This window comes from Phalacrocorax aristotelis, chromosome 11, assembly GCF_949628215.1.
Source record: "Phalacrocorax aristotelis chromosome 11, bGulAri2.1, whole genome shotgun sequence".
NCBI classification, from domain to species: domain Eukaryota; kingdom Metazoa; phylum Chordata; class Aves; order Suliformes; family Phalacrocoracidae; genus Phalacrocorax; species Phalacrocorax aristotelis.
This window is the reverse complement of record NC_134286.1, coordinates 11789821-11808479: the sequence shown is the minus strand read 5'-3', so window position 1 is coordinate 11808479 and position 18659 is coordinate 11789821. Positions and strand designations below refer to the sequence as shown.

The 18659-nt window shown below is 48.1% G+C and overlaps 3 protein-coding genes across 9 annotated transcripts; 1 reads left to right on the top strand and 2 right to left on the bottom strand.

Moving 5' to 3' along the window:
• Positions 1-6: 6 nt before the first annotated feature.
• Positions 7-7110, top strand: FUNDC2 (FUN14 domain containing 2). The gene is made up of 5 exons (XM_075106947.1): positions 7-120; positions 623-773; positions 2173-2248; positions 3442-3576; positions 4200-7110. The coding sequence occupies exons 1-5, from the start codon at positions 102-104 to the stop codon at positions 4275-4277; spliced, it is 459 nt and encodes a 152-aa protein (XP_074963048.1). The 5' UTR covers positions 7-101; the 3' UTR covers positions 4278-7110.
• CMC4 (C-X9-C motif containing 4) lies at positions 5823-12719 on the bottom strand. Its single transcript, XM_075106955.1, has 2 exons — positions 12652-12719; positions 5823-9313 (listed from the first exon to the last, which is right to left on the bottom strand). Exons 1-2 carry the CDS (start codon positions 12707-12709, stop codon positions 9144-9146), a joined length of 228 nt encoding a protein of 75 aa, XP_074963056.1. The 5' UTR covers positions 12710-12719; the 3' UTR covers positions 5823-9143.
• On the bottom strand, positions 5823-18400 carry MTCP1 (mature T cell proliferation 1). Of its 7 annotated transcripts, none has more exons than XM_075106953.1 (8): positions 18334-18351; positions 17873-17928; positions 14440-15374; positions 14168-14338; positions 13963-14014; positions 13699-13881; positions 12652-12719; positions 5823-9313 (listed from the first exon to the last, which is right to left on the bottom strand). In XM_075106953.1, the coding sequence occupies exons 3-5, from the start codon at positions 14545-14547 to the stop codon at positions 13967-13969; spliced, it is 327 nt and encodes a 108-aa protein (XP_074963054.1). In that variant the 5' UTR covers positions 14548-15374; positions 17873-17928; positions 18334-18351; the 3' UTR covers positions 5823-9313; positions 12652-12719; positions 13699-13881; positions 13963-13966. The 7 variants fall into 7 exon arrangements, with proteins under 7 accessions (XP_074963054.1, XP_074963050.1, XP_074963051.1 ...); XM_075106949.1 differs by having other exon boundaries at positions 14440-16767; positions 18334-18349; XM_075106950.1 differs by lacking the exon at positions 17873-17928 and having other exon boundaries at positions 14440-15419; positions 18334-18400.
• Between the last annotated feature and the right edge of the window lie 259 nt (positions 18401-18659).

Below are 18659 nucleotides of genomic sequence, written 5' to 3'. Positions count from 1 at the left end.
GGCGTGCCGCGGCCACGTCAGGCGGTGGCCGCGCGCCTGCGCCGCGTGGTCACGTGACCGCGGCGGCGTGGTGGCAGCGGCGAGCGGAGCCCAGCGGCGCCATGGCGGCGCCGGGCGGAGGTGGGCCGGGCCGGGCCGGGCCGGGACGGTGGGGGAGGCGGGGGAGGCGGCGGCGGGTCCCTCCACTCCTCTGCCCCTGGCGGCTGGGTCCCCGGCTCCCTCAGCTCGGCCCCTCCGGAGGAGGGCGGGACTCGTGCCCTGCGCGGCGCCGTTTCCATTGGCAACGTGCGGCGGCCGGTACCGGGGCCTGGCACCGCCTGAGGGCCTGAACCACCGCAGGACGCTCTGGGGGCGGCTCCTGTGGCAGGACTCCTCAGCTCTCCTTCCTCAGGGGCATGACCTGCGAGAGCACCGGGGGGGGTGGGGGATCCCGGGAACGAGGACTGAGGGGCCCTGAGAGGGTCTGAGGCCCTCGGGGGAAGGCGTGGAGCCTGAGGGGAGTGACAGACCCCGTGGGCTGTGTGACTGGGCAGGGGTCCTGTGTCCTTGGGGAGGTCCTGGACAGCTAGTAGGAGGCTGTGGGACAGCAGTCCTGGCACTGAGCCTCTCCAGGTGCCTGCAGGTGTGAAGGAGGACTCGTTCAACGTGCTGGATCTGGCAGAGTACACGAAGAACCGGCCCTGGTGGCGCAAGGTCTTCGCCCCCAGCTCTGGGTCGAGTGCTGAGAAATACAATGTGGCCACGCAGCTGGTGATTGGAGGGGTCACAGGATGGTAAGATGTGCTGGGGTTGTCATTGCTGCTCGTGGCAGGCAGGATGCCTGTGGGCACTAGCTGGGCTTTTGGGAACACGCTGACAGGTGCAGGGTGGTCATCTGGCAGTCTTTCAGAGAAGGCAGGTGTCCAGCTTGCTCAGCCCGCTGTACCCTGGCATGGTCTGCTGAACTGTGGGAGGTCTTAAAAGCTGCCTTTAACGTGGAGCTGAAGAACTGAGACCATCCTCTAGGGAAGAAAATTGCATCAGGCTTTAATTTTTGAGGTGAGATAATTCTCTTTAACTTCTGCCATAAAGTGGTAGTGTTGAATGACAAGCAAATATGAGCCTCTTGGAACAAGGACACCTTCTTCCCTGGAGATGGACATACTTCAGGCATCTGCAGAAAAACCTCCTGGGGAGGTGGCTTATTGTACCTGTGGGCATGGATCCTAGGGTTTCATGTCTCTTTTAGCAAGTGCAGGGGCTGGTGGCTTGTGGCTCTATTTGCAACTTCATTCCCATAGTGCAGCATTGAGTTGAAAACTTGGTGTAGTCACACTGCTTTGCTTCTTGCTATGGCCTGTGTTCTTCATCTGGCACAGGGGTAACCAATTAAAAGTGTATGACAAATCTTCATTTTCTGATAAAAATATGAGCTAGCCACCTCTGTCTTCTAATACACTTTGCTAAGTGTATGTGTTCAAAAATGGGTAAGAGCAGGTTGCTGTGTAGTTTTGCAATGTTGATAAGGAAACTATGGTCAAAGTCAAGTCTGTTTTGGGTGATAAAACACACTAGCCCTTTGCTGCATGTCTGAGCAATGGTGTGGCACTTGCCTGAGTTCTGGTAGCTGCAGAAATTACTTTCATGTTGAGAGTATGTAACCCAGTTTGGAGGCCAGTATAGCTTTAGACCACTGCTGTCTGCTTGTTTCAGCATTTTTCTCTTCTGAGAAATGAGAAGGAAAAGTAAGCAGTTGTTTGGGCAACAAGGAAGCATGACTTGTGATCTCCCCATGCTCTATCATGGAACAGCAGCAGATGTGCTGCCTAATTTCCCTTCAGAGATGATACCAGTTTAAAAAACCAGAAAGCTAAAATCACTTGTTGATTTTAGTGAAATCATGTGTTTCTGATTACTTTTTTGGGAGAAGGTTGACGTTGAAGAGATAAGAATCAAAACTGCAAAAGGCTGAAAAGTGATAGTGAAAAGTAAAAAGCTATAAAGCATCACTTTTGGATGGGCACAAAGCCTTTCTCTTTCTCTCTAGTTGCACGTGGGTTTCTTCTGCTGTTCGTCAGGCTGTCTCTGAGTCTTGGGTTATTATTGCCAAAGGCAGCCTTGCTTGTGGGAAACATGCTTAGGAGCGTGGGTTTGGTATCTTATTCTCCTGACTGGATCCCGGTTGATTTGTAGGTGTACCGGATTCATCTTCCAGAAAGTTGGAAAGCTGGCAGCAACAGCAGTGGGAGGTGGCTTTTTCCTGCTTCAGGTGTGTATGAACAGTGGGCAGGCTTTCTGAGAGCTGTGCTGGTGGGGATGGAGGGCTCTCTAGTGATCGTTACCTGTTGGGACACATGTGGCCAGTTGCCCGCTCTGCCAGGAGCTCTGTGTGGCTGTGGATGTCGAGGGCCTGTGTTCCCCAGGGTACATAGATGCAGCAGCAAAGCAGGATTAGTGTGCATAAACTTAAGGATTGCCAAAAGGTGCTGTCCACTTAGGGTCTGCTAACAAAGGCCAGGCCAAAGGCACATCAGAGCTGTTACTGCAGGGGCACCCAAGTGAAGCAGGAGGCAGCCTTTGGCTGCAGCAAACCACACTGCTGCAGGACTGTCTAGTCAGAACTGGTTGCTGCACTTAGTCCTATGCCTGTGGAGGTGGTGCCCCTGGAGGAACAGCCTTGGATGTCAAGAGGGATTTGTCTATGTCTATGATATGCTTCCTGTCAACCTGGCTACCTGAGCAGTCAGGCCAGCACACATAGTGCCCTCTGTAAAGCATTGGGGAAGAGGAGAGAAACAGAGATCTCTCTCTGTCTTCAACCATTTCTCCTGGTTTCCAAGAACCCTGGCACTGAGGGGAGCTGCTTGGATGAAGACATCTAGCTCATGCATCCTGCAGGAGGCAGAACAGCTCTCAGGCCTCACTCAGCAGTCTTATTTGTTTGCTTCTTAGGCACTGTCTCGTGTGTGACTTGTTCTCCCTGCTCTTCTTGCTCTGCTTGTTCTGCTGAAAGCCAAAAGCTTGCTCTGAGCAGGAAGAGTTTCACTGCTGAATCATCCTGACCAGATAAAATATTTAGAGAGGATCAGGCTATTAATAGCTGTGTCCACCCACAGCAGCAGCAGAGCTGCAGAGTCTCCCAACAATATACGTGGCAGTTGTGAGGGGGAGATGATGCCAGCTTTACATTAGAGAATAGAGGCTGAAACAGGCTAAGCTGCAATGTGTGCCCTGCTGTTAAGGGATTACTGTGGGAGACAGATGTTGCAGGACACTTAATACAGCTGCAGGGGTGGTCCGTTGTCCAATTTTTAAGCCAGTGTGCTTATCCTCTCAGCCCACTGGATCAGTGTGTGAGAGGTGGCTGTCGTCAGGGAAGATGGGTGAGCAAGGGGATCTGTTGAGCCATGGTCATGGAGGACTTTACTCCAGGAACTTTCTTTCCACCCTTCAAAACTCTAGATTGCAAATCACACAGGATACATCAAAGTGGACTGGAAGCTAGTAGAACGGGATGTGAACAAAGCCAAGCAGCAGCTGAAATTTCACAGCAGTGGTAACAAAATGTCTCCAGAAGTGAAAAGCAGAGTGGATGAGGTGAGACAACTCTCCCAGGGTGTGTCCAGGTGCTTAGCTGGAGGGACAGCAGAAAATGGGATTGACTCCTGGGCTGTTATGGATCTGCCATTGTGCAAATGCAAGGAGGGAATGCTTGCATGACAGCAAAACTAGAGAGATGGCAAAGCTGTCTATGCATGTTTGAGACAGTCAGGGTGGCTTCTATGCATGACACCAGCTTAAAATGTGTTGCTGCAACTTCCTTGGGGTTGGGAGAAAATGTTCTGGGGTTGTGGGGAGAAGCATCTCTTCAGTCTGACAGGAAAAGTTAAGCAGATCTGGCAGCAGAGTGGCCTAGTTTACCCCCTTCTGTCTGAGTGACTCTGCTGGTTGTGAGAGCGCCCTGGAGCATGTAGGCTTGGACTGCAGCTCTCAGAGGATCCAGGCTGAGCTGTGACTGCATCAGTTCAGGAGCTGTACATGCAGTGGGAAGATTAGGGAGGGGAGGTCATGAGGTAGGATACTTTCCCAGACATGAGCAGTGGCATCTCTCCAAGCATCACTCACCTTAGAGAACAGCCTGAGGGATGTCTTCTTATGGGGAGGGTGGGTGGGTGACCTGCTGTTGTTGAACACTGTTGGCTCTTCTCTCCCCTGCTTAGGTGATCATATTTCTGAAGAAGAATGTTATCCTGACTGGAGGGTTTGCTGGAGGATTCCTGCTTGGAATGTCATCCTAGAAACTGATCTCAACTCTCCCTTCATGCCCGGCCTCCCTTGCCCTCCTCTACTGCTGTTCTCTCTCACTTAGAAGTCAAAGGATGTTGCTGACAGGCTCAGTCCCTTCTGCTCCCAGGTTCCAGCTCTTATTTTATAAAACACTGCTTCTGACTTCCAACTTCTTCCTCTGTCTGGGCTGTTAGGGTGCTAGGACTGGTCCAAAAGCTTATGGCTCCCTGTGTGTCATTGTGATTCCTTTCCCCACCAAACAGGCCCAGTCCCAAATTTTCTGATCGGTTGTGGCCTCATAAACACGTAGTGGCAGAGAAATCTCTTAAATGTGCTTCCTCCCAGGTGCTCAGGGCTGTTACATGTACATTTGTCTGCCAGTATATGTGTACAACAGCTGTCAGCTCTTCACTGCTGTTTAGCTTGCACTTTTTCTGCCCTGGTACCTGGAAAACCTGTGCTTCCCTCTGCACAGAGATGGTGTGTGCAATCCAAAATGAGCTTGGCTGTCCTGGGGTGGATGAAGAAGTGTTGGGAGACAGCCTGGGCTGTGTCCAGGGCAGGTGAATAATGAGCAAGTTCATGCTATATGTGGTGCTGGGGGTTCTCCTGGCCACCCCCTGCCATTGCACTGCACATAGATGGCCATTTGACTTCTCTGCTGTTATTTATATCCCTACTGGAATTGCAGCACTGGCACTGATGGAAACTGAGCACCATGAGTGATTCTCCAGGCCCTTTCCTCATCATGTGTTCTGAAAGTCACCAAGCCTCCTTCACTGTAGGGTGTGTTTCTCGCTTGCTAGCTGACTGCTCAGCTTTTGAAATGTGCCGAGGTGCTCTGTTGTGGTAGGCAGGCTTCCAGCGTGCTTGACCTGTCTGTGTCAGGCTAGCTGGCTCAGGTGGTGTATGTTTCAGCTGTGCCACTTACTGTAAATCACCTTGGGCCTCAGACTGGAGTTTCTAGGTCTACCATGACCTCCTCTGGCCGCTTTGTTTTTGATGATGCTCTTAGAGCTATAACCATGTGGGACAGGGTTGTAGGCATGAAATACATCCATGTTTAGCATACGTTATATTGGTCCAAGTTCCCTCTTGCCAGCTCTACTGGAATGTTGGTGGGGGAGGATGTGAAATCTGGAGTGCGGTCCTTTACCTGCCTCTGCAGAGCACAAATTCCATCCCCCTGGTCTCTGCAAGCAACTGAAATAACAAAACTGTTGGGGGAACCAGGTTGTGCTCTTGTGGGAGTGGCTTATTTCCATACTTTCCTCCCTGGTTGTGTTCCTTCCTTCTTTACATTTACCATTTCTACAAAAAAGCTGCTTGCTTAATTCCATCAGCTGCAGCCCTTCTCCTCCAGGTGATGAGGCAGCCCAGATGCAGAGCTCAGGTGGTTTTGGACAGTCTGTCCCAGTGCAGCTGTGTGCAGAGGTGATCTACATTGGCTGAGCTGGTGTTACCACTCTCCATGGCGTGGGGACTTGCCTGGTAGCGGGGTGATGTCCTCCAGCAGGTACATGTAGGCGTTCTTGCCAAGAATGTTGGCTGTGTTGTTTTGTTTTTTTTTTTTTTATGTGAAAGCTCATCCTTCAATGGGAAACATGCTAGGGAATGATGATGCGCATGGGTGATAGGGATGCAGCACCTGGCTCAGCAACTGCACCCTGTCTCCAGTGCTGTGTAATGCCTTTTTGATTATCTGCTGCTGCTCTCAGAATGGCTAGAAGTGGGCATCTTCCCCTGAGAGCTGCTGGAAGATTTGGAATGACGGGTTCTTCCACCAGAGATTTTGGGATGAGCACTTGCAGTTGTCAATTTTGTTTCAGCTCTGTTGATTGAAGTGTCAGTGTAGCAACATATTGATTTAGCTGAGGTTTTCTTGCCTTCAGGATCTGAAAAGAGGCTGCAGGTAATCAGGAAACAGAAACAGGTATCTTTGCTCCTGTCCTGCCATACATGGCCAAGGAGAACAAAAGAGCAGCTGGGCTCATGTCCTTTTAACTATGGTCTTCCTAAAAGCCACCCAGGAGTGATGTGATGCAGCAAATAGGCCTTCAGTAAACTGGTGTTTGGGAGTGGAGTGACAGATGATGGTGGTGGTTTTGGGGTTCGGTTTTTTTTTTGGTAGGAACCCTGCAGGGCTGAACATGCATGAATTTATACATTTGTGTTGCAGGGTGTCTCTTGTTCCTGTAGGAAAGCAGCATTGCTGCCCTTTGCCTGGTGTGCTGCAAAACACAACTTCTTCTGAGATGCACTAATCTCCACAAAGCTTTCTCCAATGACAAAGCTCAAAATAAATCATAAACAGACCTTAGGGATGTTTTTCAGGCATGAATAAGTCACTCCTCCTGCCCAGCCCCTGGGAAGGATATACTGGGTTCTGCTCCACAGGGCCCTGACTTGCTGCTATGGAGAGAAATGGCCCAGAGATGGAGCTAAAATGCCTCAGTTGCTGCTGGACGGGGAAACAAATGACAAATTCATGTTGAGTTTGATATGAATGCAGGCGGGGAATGGACAAGGACATCAGGATCTGGCAAATCTTTCTGCTGTGCCAGTGTTGGGCTTGTGGCTGGCACCGTTTGATGCTGTGGGCCCACACTGGAAGCTTTGATGCTGAATCAGCCTCTGTGGGGATGCATTTTCATTGTTGCAGGTGCCAAGATGAGGTGTTTCCCCCCCTTCCCGTCACTGCTCCTTTTGGTCTTGTTTCAATAACTTCTGGCATCTGTTCCAGTATAAGAAGGTTTAAAACACACTAGGCTTTTAAAATGTTTTTATATATTGTATGTAAATGCTTGCTGAAGTGATATTTTATTAAACAGTTTTGCTCTAAAAGCTTCTGTGCATGAGGTCTGACTTCCTGGGAACCAGTGTGGTTTTGTCGTACCCTGCATGTTGCGTTTGACTCATGGGAGCAGTTACAGCCAGTCCAGTAGCATGAGACCACCAGCCTTCCCTCTTTGCGGGTAACCATGGGCTGCCGTAATAAATCCCTCTCCTTGATGATCCTGGCACCAATCACCCATGTTCCCCAAAGGTGGGATGCTCTGGGGCAGGGGGTGATCCTGCTGCCAGCCTGGCTTTAGAGCCTCCCTGCTGAGGAGTTTTGCTCCAGCTGAGTAGAAATGGGCATGGAGATGAGGCTTTTCTTTTTTTAACAGGTGCAACAGAAGCCTAAATATTTTTTTATCATCTATTAGTGACTTTCCACTGCTCCTGCTCAGATAGGGCAGAAGGGAAAAATGATCTACTTGTCAAGTGTTTGAGCTGCTTCGCAACATTGTCATCACCTTCCCCTACTTTTCAAGAATATGAAAATCCCTATTTTGTCTTAAGGGTTTTTTGGGAGGAGGGGGTGGGAGGGGAAGGCTAGCCCTGAATTATCCTGATCTTGAGCCCCGGTTATAAAAATAGCAAGCAGCTTCTATTTAAACATGATGATATCACCTGTAGCTCTGGGCTGTGAATGGCAGCCAAGCTGCCTAGCTTGCAACTATGTTATATTCTCAATAAACAACCAAACTGAGACTACATTTTGTTCCAGTCATTTATTTTGTATCATGGTATTTCAGAGCAGTGAATACAGATGGTTTGCTCTTCTAGGCTTCAATACACTCAACTATTGTGCCTAGACTACAGTGGTCTGATCGTAGAAGCAGTATTTCATAAGTTGTACTTGATCACAGCACAAAAGTCCTTTACAGCTAGATCTAATGACAGAGTTAGGGGCCTTGTGGGTTTGAAGTCTGATATTTAGGTGCCTAGGCCCTGTAATGGACTTGACACCTGCTGAGGTGCCTGGACTCCTGCTACAGGGGATGGAGAGGCTTAGGCAGCTCTGAAAGGTGACACAGGAACCTGTCTGCCAAGCTCTTCCTACAGGTCACAGGAAATTCTGCTGCATGGGTGAGAGGTTCTGAAAAGCCATCTCTCCCTGGGGTCCAGACACAGACGGCTTGTGAGTGAGTCTGGAATGCTGTGCTGAAAGCAAGTGCCTACAACTGCTTGTTCAGTAAGCAGCACCTAAATCAGTTCTTGGATCTAGCCCAGGGCTTTGTGACGGGCCTCTGGGTACCAGCAGGTTGAACTACGCTGGGTTCATAACATATTGCTTAAAGGTGTTCAATTATACATAAATTTATAAATTTTATATCAACAGTCAGATCTTTCAAATGAATATTGCTTTTAACAAAAAAAATCCTAGTCCTGTAGCAATCCCTGAAATAATGTTCCTGTAACATCTTTGTCATGCAAATAGCAGCGTGTAGGCAATTCAAATATAAAGTAACCAAAAGTCTGTCCAGTGGGAAAGTGAGGCACTTAGGCAAAGTGACTTGTAGTCACTCATGATCTATGCAAGACCTAGGAACACTCCCCAGGCCTGATTCCCATTCTTGAGCTTGAACCACTGGACAGGCAACTGTTGTCTGGAACTACTGCATGATTGCAGCGATACCTTTGCTGTGTCAAGATGGGTTTGTTTCATGTGTCACACTTAAACTCACTCACTCACTCTTCTGAGCTCATTTCCTGTACCTCTTACTCCAGAAGCCAGAATAACTTGGTTCCAGTTCTTCATTTTTGAGAGCAAGGATGGATTAGAGTAAGGTAAGCATTCTAAAAACATCAAGGCGACTTTTCACAGACACAGGTGCAATGCAAAGACAATGTAGATGGTGTTTTGGTACAGAAAATAAAAGTCTGTTAGCCAGGCCATCTGTTGGTTCTGCTTTATACTTTTTGGTGTGCCAGGTGGTATGTTCTAGGAGCAATCTGGTTTTCCTGAAAGTCTAAAGAAGGCTTGAAAAAAACACACACGAGCTCTGCAGGTGAGTCCGTGCTCCGACACCTGCTGGAGCTGCATTGTGTTACTGAGGTGGTGGGGGAATTCCTTCTGAAGTTGCCTTAAACTTTTCTCTCTCCCTTTCTTCTTTCTCAAACCCTGAACAACAGACGGATCTGCCCTTGGGATACCGGGCGCAGCACTTCCGCATTTCCTGAAGCATGGTTTCACACTTAGACTCCATGTAATTGTTCACTGGAAAATAAGAAGGAGACACTGAGTCTACAGAGGGGAACAGGTTTTGTCCCTGGAGGGGACACATCTAGCCCAGCCCTTCAGTTGCGGGGCAGGGAGTTTCTCTGAAAAGCAAGAGCTGCTTACAAGCATTTCATCACTTTCTCTGCTCTACAAAAAAAAAAAAGAAAAAAAATCTCTTTAGTTTCAGCTAGCTAAAGCTATGCAAAGGCAGCCTTGCTGTTGTGGGTGGGAGCATCTTCAATCCCCCAGGTCTGTAGCTATCGCATCTCACTACAGTAAGACTGAGGTTTCCTTTATTGCTGCCCTTCAATCCTTACTCTCTTTAGTCTGGGTGCTTTTAAGCTGGATCTTGCTGCCATATCACTATAAGGTTGACAGCTGAATGTAAATATAAGGGCATCCAAAGAGGACTTGGCGTAAACAGGGAGACGTGCACCCTTCAGCACTGTGGGATTTGTAAAAGGAAGGGGTGAGGAGTATGACTGCCAACCTCCTACCGGTGGCCTGTTGCTGGCGGACCATAGCTTTGCACCATAACCAAAGCAGGCAACACACTAGCAGGAATGCTTAGCCAGATGCCAGCAGCTGAATCCAACTGCACAGAGCCAGTGACATGACCACCTTCCACACAAAGGTGGTCCTTCTAGCTCAGGAGGTCTTTCAGCCACACAACCGTTACTTGACCCGCTCTCACTTTCCTTCCTAGGCTTCTCCTCTTGGACAATGCCAGAACTGGGACATGGGGCTAAATAAACTCCTAGTCTGACCTGGGATGACTGGGCTCACATCTTTGTGCATGGCACAGCTATGCCCACCCCTGTACTTTCTCCATATTGCCTTTGTTTCAGGCTTGGAGAGATTTCACTGCACCAGCAGTTCAGGCACTGCAGGACACAGGTGATTTGTCCAGCAGGTGCTTTGCTGGCTGCCACTGTTGGCTGAGGTGGCAAAGCCCACAGCAGGGCTGGCCACCAGGCTCTCAGAGGGAAGCCCTGTGGATATGTGAGCAGACTGAGTCTGTGGCTTGAATTAGTAACTCCCTGGCTGCACAGAAGGGCAGTGCATGCAGAGCTACCCGCTCTGCCTTGGATGATCTACACAACCACTACACAGCTGCACTCACCCGTCCATCTACCACTGATTTTTAAAAGTCTAAAAGAAACAAAAGTTTGTGAGACAGACACAGCACCCGCTGGAGAGACCAGAAAGCAGCATTGAATGCCTTCAGATTAACAAGCAAGCCAGTCCGCTCGGATTGCTAGTCTATGAATTGCATAACTGGGTTGGTGAGTGACCTGTAACACAATCACAGAGGTCACCCCTGAGAAAAAGGCTATGATGATGTTACTGTTTTGTGTGAGCTAGCAGCCTAGTGGGCATGGCAGGCCCTTGGAAAGGAGAACTAATCTCTCTCTGCCATAACCTGCCAATGATGAGTCCAAGGCTCTCCTAACTGTTCCTCTGCCTGTGCAGGTTTGTTTCTAAAACTACAGCTACATACAGGCACACCCTGCTATCTGTCAAGGATGCATTCCTGAAAAGCACAACAGTGATACAATGGATGGTAAAACACAAAAGGGCTTTTCAGTGGGTATTCGGTCTCACAGGGGAAGCAGGCAAGATCTTTTGGAACAATGACCCGCTCCAAAAACAGCCTTTGAAAAGCCAGCATCTCCCAAAGGTCCTCCATCCTCAGCATTGGGTACACTCCTCTGCATATTTGTCAGTTCAGGCTCTGTATACATCCTCTATCACATTAATTCTTACAGGGAAAGATTGCTTTGCTGTCTGTCAACTCAGCTGCTTCATCTGTGCAACTCAGACAACTCTACAGCACAATAATACATGAACAACAGCAGCACTACAAAATGATAGCTAGAGGAGCAATGGACAGTGAAGTGTGCATGTAGCAGAGTCAAAAAGCTTCTTTGTTAACACTTAACCATTCAGATCCAAAGCTGTACACAAACCTACACAGCTAAACACTTGGAATAACCTCCGTGAATGTTATAAAAAGAACATTGTCACAGATGGGACCAAAACAGGCTCAAACATTAGCTTTTAAGTGCAGTTACTATGGGGTTAGAAGGCAGCCCTTCATGGGAGAATGCTCCAAACCATGAAGACAGTAAAAGGTAGTATCTAGAAAAATGCTGGGGACATGTACAGGGGGTTGTTTGAGCACTTGCTTTGAGCTGAACATAGCTTCCAAAAACAGTCCTGGGAAAGAAAGACATCTACTCATCAATAACTGACTAGTGCTTTTCCCTATGTTTTCCCAGATGCTTTTTCTCCTCTGCTCATCCCCAACCACCGGGGTTGTTGTGTTACCTGCACAGATTGCAATCACTATGTTTGCTGCCGCCTGCAAAGCCATCCCTCTACTTCCCCAGCAGGACCCCCTTCTCCCTCCCTGCTATATTTTAGCAAACCTGCCTGTAGTCTGCAAAAAAATTAAAGGCAGAAATGAATTGCTGTGGAACTGACCTGGCTAATTTTAGCTGTGGTGTTGCTAGCCTCCTGCCTTATCATCCCTGGGCTAACACCATGAGTTATTCTCAAGTGAAGCTCAGAGCATGCTGGCTAAGGGCTCCACCAGGTGAGTTAGGAAGAACTCTTTCCCATATGGCTGAGCTACCTTGACATAGGAATAAGGTACCTCTTATTCATTCCATAATGCAAATCTTTTTCCAAGAAGCAATCAAAATTAAAAAAAAATATATTGTCCTCTGCAAACAACAAGCCTGCTCTTCCCAGCTCAGACTCCGAAAACACATTATCACATAATCTCCCTCGCCCCTACAAACATTTAATTAAGCTAATACAAAGCAGTTGTCAAAGGATTCCAGAGGGATACCATCTCCTACCTTAAGGCCAAATCACATATACCTTACCCATTCATGACAGACATCTGTCTGACCTGCTCTTAAAATACCCCTGGAGCTAGAAGCTCTGCAGTCTTCTCATACAATCCACCCGCTAACTCAGTACCCACTTTGTAAGACAGCTTATTATAACATCTAGCTCTCCCCGCCTACAGCTGAGTCCCAAGACTACACATGGGATCTCACTACAAGCATGGAGAACACTCTGAGATAAGCACAAGATTACTGTTACAAACACTCTGTTTTGTACTAATGGAATCTCATTATTTACAATCAAGCACAACTGAATTCTATTAAATCAGACATTATCATTCTGGTTGCTTTGCAACCAGGTGATGCTAATGTGCTTGATTTCTTCCTTCTCAAGGTGAAAGGAGAACAGGAGAAAACTAAAAGAACTAAGTTCCAATAAAAATCAAGACACCGAAAAGACAAAATGACACTTGGTACCTTGCAAGCATTTCTGTATTTCACAGGCTTGTTTCTGGCAGGGATCCTTCTGGGACATGTTCAGAGAACTAAAATGATAGGAAAATGTTACTGTAGAAACAACATGCTTTTCAGGGGGCGGGGTGGGGGGGGGGGATGGGGGGGTGCAGGGGGAGGAAGACAGTGTCTTAAAGCCAAGGCTTTAAAGAGCTCCTAATTTCCCTCTCTGTCACAGTCAGTTCAGAAAACATCTACTGCTGCTTGCACATGCCTGCAAACATACGCAACAATTCTCTGTATCTGGCTAAAGGATGATTATGTGGACAATGAACACAGGAAGCTTAATGTTGCTAGGCTTGAAGGCCTTTTTCTTTTCTCTGGTCAAATTGTGTCCTTTTCCACTTGGATCCACAAAGATTCCAGCAAAGATTCAAATTAACATTGTTGACTAATTTTTAACAGTACTGTGCCTCTAGAATTTATACTAAAACATGTATTTATGTAAAATCCCTCTCTGTGAGCTCTACACAACCAAGGACTTGGTGTGTGTGTGTGTGTATATATATAAGTGCAGCTGGGGGAGGCATTTAAAAAAAACAACCAAACAAAACAACTTAGTTGTGTATGTACCATAAAGACAAAAAGGAGGGCTTTTTTTTTCTGTTGTTCCAGGAGACAGTCTCTTGGAAATCTGCCCCCACCATCCAAAAAAAAACCAAAAACCAAACAAACCAGACTGGAGGGCAGCTCTATCTTGTTCAAATCCCTAGAAAGCGTGATTTCAGACACTCAGTTTGACTTTATGCAGCTGTGACACCTGGAACTGTGATCTTCAGTGAGAAATCAAAAGACAAGCAAAACCTGGTGGTACTAGTAGTTGGATGGGAGACCTCTACTGTTACTGAAAGTGGTGGTGGGACTTCAGCTCCTGCCCCTACCCAGAGCTAGGGAGGTGCTGCCTTTCAAAATTCCCGTAATTCACTGGCCAACAGCACTATTAGATATCACTAGGGCATTATTTCCAGCATCCTGGCCAAAATCCACTTGGGGCAATTACATTCTGCCTACCTAAAACTCCCCCTGATGCTTCACTTGGAAAAAATACTCCTCTTCACTGCCTGTTCTAAACTCTTGTGTGATGTTGCTGTGTGTTGTTTAACTGCTTCCACCTCAGAGGTGGCTGCATTTCAGTGGAGGGAGAATCATTTATTGTACAAAATATACAACGACATCTTCCTAGAGCCACTGCTCCTGAAAGACAAAAATTCACATTAAAGAATGACTGGGAATAAACAGAACACAGTACAAAGCAGGGGTAATGTCTACACATACCAGATTAATCACCAGGCACGAGTTTAAGCAGCAGTTCTTCAACACCACCAAGCTGTAAGCGACAAGGAAAAGTTCAATACGTCTACAATTACTGTGGCTGAGCTAATGGACTTCAACAAAATAACAGTCCTTTGCCGTCCCTCAAGGATCTCAAATGACTTCACAAACAGGCATGACTATGGTCTATTGTTGCCACCATCCTTACCATGAGATGGTGCTCTATCTCCCAAACGCGAGAGTTACTATCCCTGTACTGCTCACCCTGGGACAGCTGCCACATATGAGGCAGCCGGGATGGGGGGAGCTGGCTGGGTCGCAGCGCCTCACCCAGGGGAACCTGAACTCTTTGGATCCGAGCCCTCAGCATACCTTCCTCCTAGGGGAAAGTAACAAAAAGAGGAGGCAGTTACTGGCAATGCAGTAGAGGCACCTGCAATAGCAAAGCTACAATCACTGGGAAGCTCAAAGGACACTTGCCTCTTCTGCAGCCACAAGCCACGTTTTGCGGTGCTCATCGCAGTAAACACCTACACGTCGCACCCACAGTCGGACAGGAGGAGCGCCAGGGTGCCCTCCTTCTGCCATTCCCTCAGTCACTTCAGGATGCTCCCGTTAGGTGGACGGCATCAACCCGCAGGATGAACGCATGGTCTCTTTAGCTCTGAATACATTCATGGAGAAAGCTCTCAGACCTGAAAGGCACCTCTGGGTGGTGTCTGACTTATTGTATGAGATCTATGTGCTGAAATGTCCCTAAAAGTCAGCTTGGGAAAGTAAGGTGGTGCCTAAGTGAACAGAAATTTCATGACAAGTTGTACACTGGGACGTGCGTGCTGTATGGTGTTTATAAGGCATTCTGGGGCAAAAGGTGCTATTGGTACGAAGTTAAACCCTGTGAATATTAGCTTTGCTTATTCCACTAACAGTCCTATTAACAGTCTTTGTGTAACGGGGGGGGGGGGGGGGAAGAAAAAAGTGATTTACACAGGAGTTCCGTGGCTAATGATGGTCTAAATCCCAAATGCAAAACTTGTGACGGGAGGTGAAATTAGCTTAAGAAGAACGAAGATCGCTCCAGAGACAAAGCATGAAACTCCGTATGCACGACTCTCATATTTGCAACTTGCAGAGCTGTCATTGTGAAGGGTCCTTCGTCTCATCTCTCAAGAGGGTGGCAGCATTGTCCGTTTATATACAAGCTTCTCGTGAATAGCTCTCGTGACTTTGCGTAGTTCGGCTTTTAGATGGTTACAGAGAGCCACCAATACCAGCAGGGGCAAAGGAATTTTGGACATTGAGGTGGTTCTTCCTATCGGAATTTTTGTTTAACAGCAAGTTTATCTGTATACCAGTTAGATCAAGCTGAGCCATTAGCAAGTGAAGGTCAGGGGAAATGATTCTTTCTTTGAACCCTAGAAGAGGTAATCAAAATGGTACAGACAGTCTTCATTCTTTATCTAGGTTTAAAGTAGAACAGAGTTAAGCTGTAATACATATAACATCCTCCTGCTATGAAGCAGATGTAATATTCCTATCCCAGTGAAACACAGTGATCTTCTGAAAACTTTTAAAGTAATAAGGCGTATTTCAGACAGGAGCAAGAAAATCTGGGTACAAAATAAAGTAGCAAAAGTCAGGGAAAGAAAAAAATTGTTATACATTGGGGTACATATATAACAGGAAATACACTTCCATGTTGCCTTCTGTATCTTACATCAGTGCTTCTCTACTTTTTTTGAATCAAAGGATCACTTAGCCTTTTTGAAAACAAAACACCAACCACGGATAAGCCTGAACAGCACTGTCACAGTATTTTTCTAACAAAGAAAACTTTGAATGTTCTTTTATTATTTGGTTTTCTGGCATTCTGTTTGTTTCCTTGCTTGATATGTGGGAATGTGCATATGCATTATAAAAAACACCACTGTTCTGAAGACCATCCTGTGATGTGATACGGCCATTCCAAGCAATGCCCCAGCAGCTGGATCAGTGGCATTTAGAGGAATGTGACAGCAGACTGACAAGCCTCACAAGGCCTTCAAGAATAAGCTGTGAGGGTTAAAGGGACATTTCTGTAAGTCCTTTTCATTCTGCTTTACCCTAAGTCACTACACAAATTTAAGCCCATGTGTGGAAATCACTTTGCCCAACAGTGAAATGCAGCAATCGCCACTGCTCCTTTTCAGTCAGCTGAATGTAATCACCCAGGTTGGAATTTGGCCAGGATGCTCTCCTACTCTGCAGTAAATTGTGAAAAGCTCCATCATGACCAAAAATGCTCAAGAACTTGCTTTCATTCCATTCAAAGCTGGAATTTCTACAGCTCATTATCCCCAGAACCAGAAAACTCAAGACTGACTTCAGTATTGGAAAAATATTACTCATTAAGTGAACACTATTTCCTACAGCAAATAAACTCTCCTGGAAGGTCTCCTATCCAAATACTAACCTGGTTCAGTCTTGCTGAACTACAGGTAGGAAGACTAAAGCACAACATGTATGTTTGTGTTTATTGTGTATGAACATGGTAGTAATGATAGGTACAGGACCAACAGAACAAGGTCTCATGCAGAGGACGCTGCAGAATGGGCAGCAGTTAACATGTGCTTTCACCATTTGCCCCAAACTTCCTCCGAACTCCATAGCTCTCACTTCAGCTGCCAAAGTTCAAAGGCCCAGTCTGGCCTCTCTTTTCAACAGTCTCTAAGACTCTTAAGAAGGTGCTCAGTTAGTGCCACAAATAAAATCTTGAGGTCAGGCAACACCATCAATTGGGTTTGAAGTAAGGCACGCCTCTCTTGAGTACTCAAACATACAAAAGAAACAGATGATTTGTAAAAGCACACGCTTAGACATTTGCACCTGAAACTTTAAGAAGGGAAAAACATATACAATTCCTATTTTTGCAGATTTTATCAGAAAGCAATTAAAAAGCCTGAAGGAAGGCATGGGTGAAAGGATAATTAAGCTTACTTATATTTAAAACATTGTAAAACCTGTTTCTTATACTGCTTGCTTCGTATTCTATTAAAAAAACCCACCACATCCAACAAAAAAACCATCAGCTTAAATCTGCAGGATTGCAGAGTCATCCTTTCACACAGATTTTAATGTTTCCATCAACATAACTGCAGAAATCTGAGCTGTTTAAGGTATTGATTTAGGGAGATTTAAAGCCCAATCCCCATAGAGAGGAACAAGACTTGCAGGTATTCTGTCCATTCCAGCATCAGGCCTTAGAAGTTTAATGCTGTTCTAGGACTTCAGTGGATTTCTGAGCCATACAATATATGAATAAATATGAAAATGGCCAGGAGGAGGACTGCATCTGGTGGTGAAGACCTTTTATTTGCTTTTCAATTGGGTACATTAAAATATTTTATGAAAACAGTAGAAGAAATTGCTCCAGCTGCCTCTTGGACCATCCCCAGAGCTGGAGCTCAGCATGCTGAACAAACTCCACCCTTTATTACCTTCTCTTTTAAAAGGGGACTGGGTCAGATTGTTAGAAGAGTTCAGCTGCCATTTAGGCACCAAGATAAAAAAAGTGATGATGAGGCTCAGTGAATCAGGCAGAGTGTTGTGCTAACGTGGCCACGCACAGCTTCTGGACCAAGGCTGGCCAGTTTGGCCTTCTAGTGGACAGCGTGCAGGTGCCTGCACAGCTCTGTGCGCGCAGACTCTGGGGAGCTAAAAGGGAGCCGAATGTTCCTGAAAATCCCAGCCTGCGTCTTGCAACAAGTCAGGGATCAGATGAGCTGACTGCTGAGGTAAGAGCATGTTGACTCACTCTAAAGCTTCTTCTTGGGGGTTTGGACTCTACTCTGCCTGGAGCACTTTCCCCGAGCAAGCACCTCCACGGCTCCACTCTCCGCTCTGCCCGACCTACTGAGGGGTAGCAGATGCTCACCACCCAGCCGGGGCTGTCCAGCAGTTTGGGGAGGGAAGGTCTAGCTTTGGTAAGATCTAAAGAAACAGGAAGACAAAAAGAGATGGACATAGTGTGGGGGGAGCCCCGAAGAAGGACAGGGAGGACGAGGAAAGGGGTGCGGGAGCCGGGCCTGGTGAAGGGTCGGCCGAGGAGGGGGGGCGGCGGGCGGTGCGGACAAAGGGAGCAGGGACAGCAGGATGGGGAGGGGCTGTGGGACCTGTGAGGACGGCGGGCGGGCCGGCCATGGCGGAGAGGAGGCGGGAAGGGCCGGAGAGGCCCGGCCGCCGCGGCGGGAAAGGGACGCAGCACATCTCCATAGCAACCGCCTCCCACCCGGGCAGGGCCTGTGGGGCTCGGCGGCCGCCCCTCGGCATGAGACGGCACCAGTCGGAGCGGGAGGCGCCGGGCCGGGCCCCTCGGGCCACCCGCCCGTGACCTACCTGCAGCCCCATGCCAGGTGACAGCCAGCGCCGTGTGCACCGAGCAAAACCTTCCCCCGCCCTCCCCTCTGACCCCGCAGCCTCCCCCTGGCGGCTCGCAGGCCCCAATGGCCGGCGCGCAGCGGAGCCCCGCCCCGGGCCGGGCCGGGCCGCACCGCCCTGTCCCGTCCCCCTCCGCTCCGTCGCCCGCCCCGGGCAGCGGCTGCAGCGCGGAACCCCGGGGCCGCCGTTCGCGTGGGCGACACGGCGCTTCCGCCGCGCGGCACTCCTCGCTTCTCCGGAAGCCAGACTGCACATTGGCCGCACCGATTGGCTGGAAGGGCTAG

Excerpts from the sequence above, each read along its gene's own strand:
- FUNDC2 (XM_075106947.1), top strand. Across the intron at positions 2,249-3,441 it reads GTGGCTTTTTCCTGCTTCAG|ATTGCAAATCACACAGGATA; the intron begins GTGTGTATGAAC and ends TCAAAACTCTAG. Across the intron at positions 3,577-4,199 it reads TGAAAAGCAGAGTGGATGAG|GTGATCATATTTCTGAAGAA; the intron begins GTGAGACAACTC and ends TCCCCTGCTTAG.
- CMC4 (XM_075106955.1), bottom strand. The coding sequence starts at position 12,709 with ATGTCCCAGAAGGATCCCTGCCAGAAACAAGCCTGTGAAATACAGAAA. Across the intron at positions 9,314-12,651 it reads AATACAGAAATGCTTGCAAG|TGAACAATTACATGGAGTCT; the intron begins GTACCAAGTGTC and ends CTTATTTTCCAG.
- MTCP1 (XM_075106950.1), bottom strand. The coding sequence starts at position 14,547 with ATGGCAGAAGGAGGGCACCCTGGCGCTCCTCCTGTCCGACTGTGGGTG. Across the intron at positions 14,339-14,439 it reads GGCTTGTGGCTGCAGAAGAG|GAGGAAGGTATGCTGAGGGC; the intron begins GCAAGTGTCCTT and ends ACTTTCCCCTAG. Across the intron at positions 14,015-14,167 it reads AGATAGAGCACCATCTCATG|CTTGGTGGTGTTGAAGAACT; the intron begins GTAAGGATGGTG and ends TGTCGCTTACAG.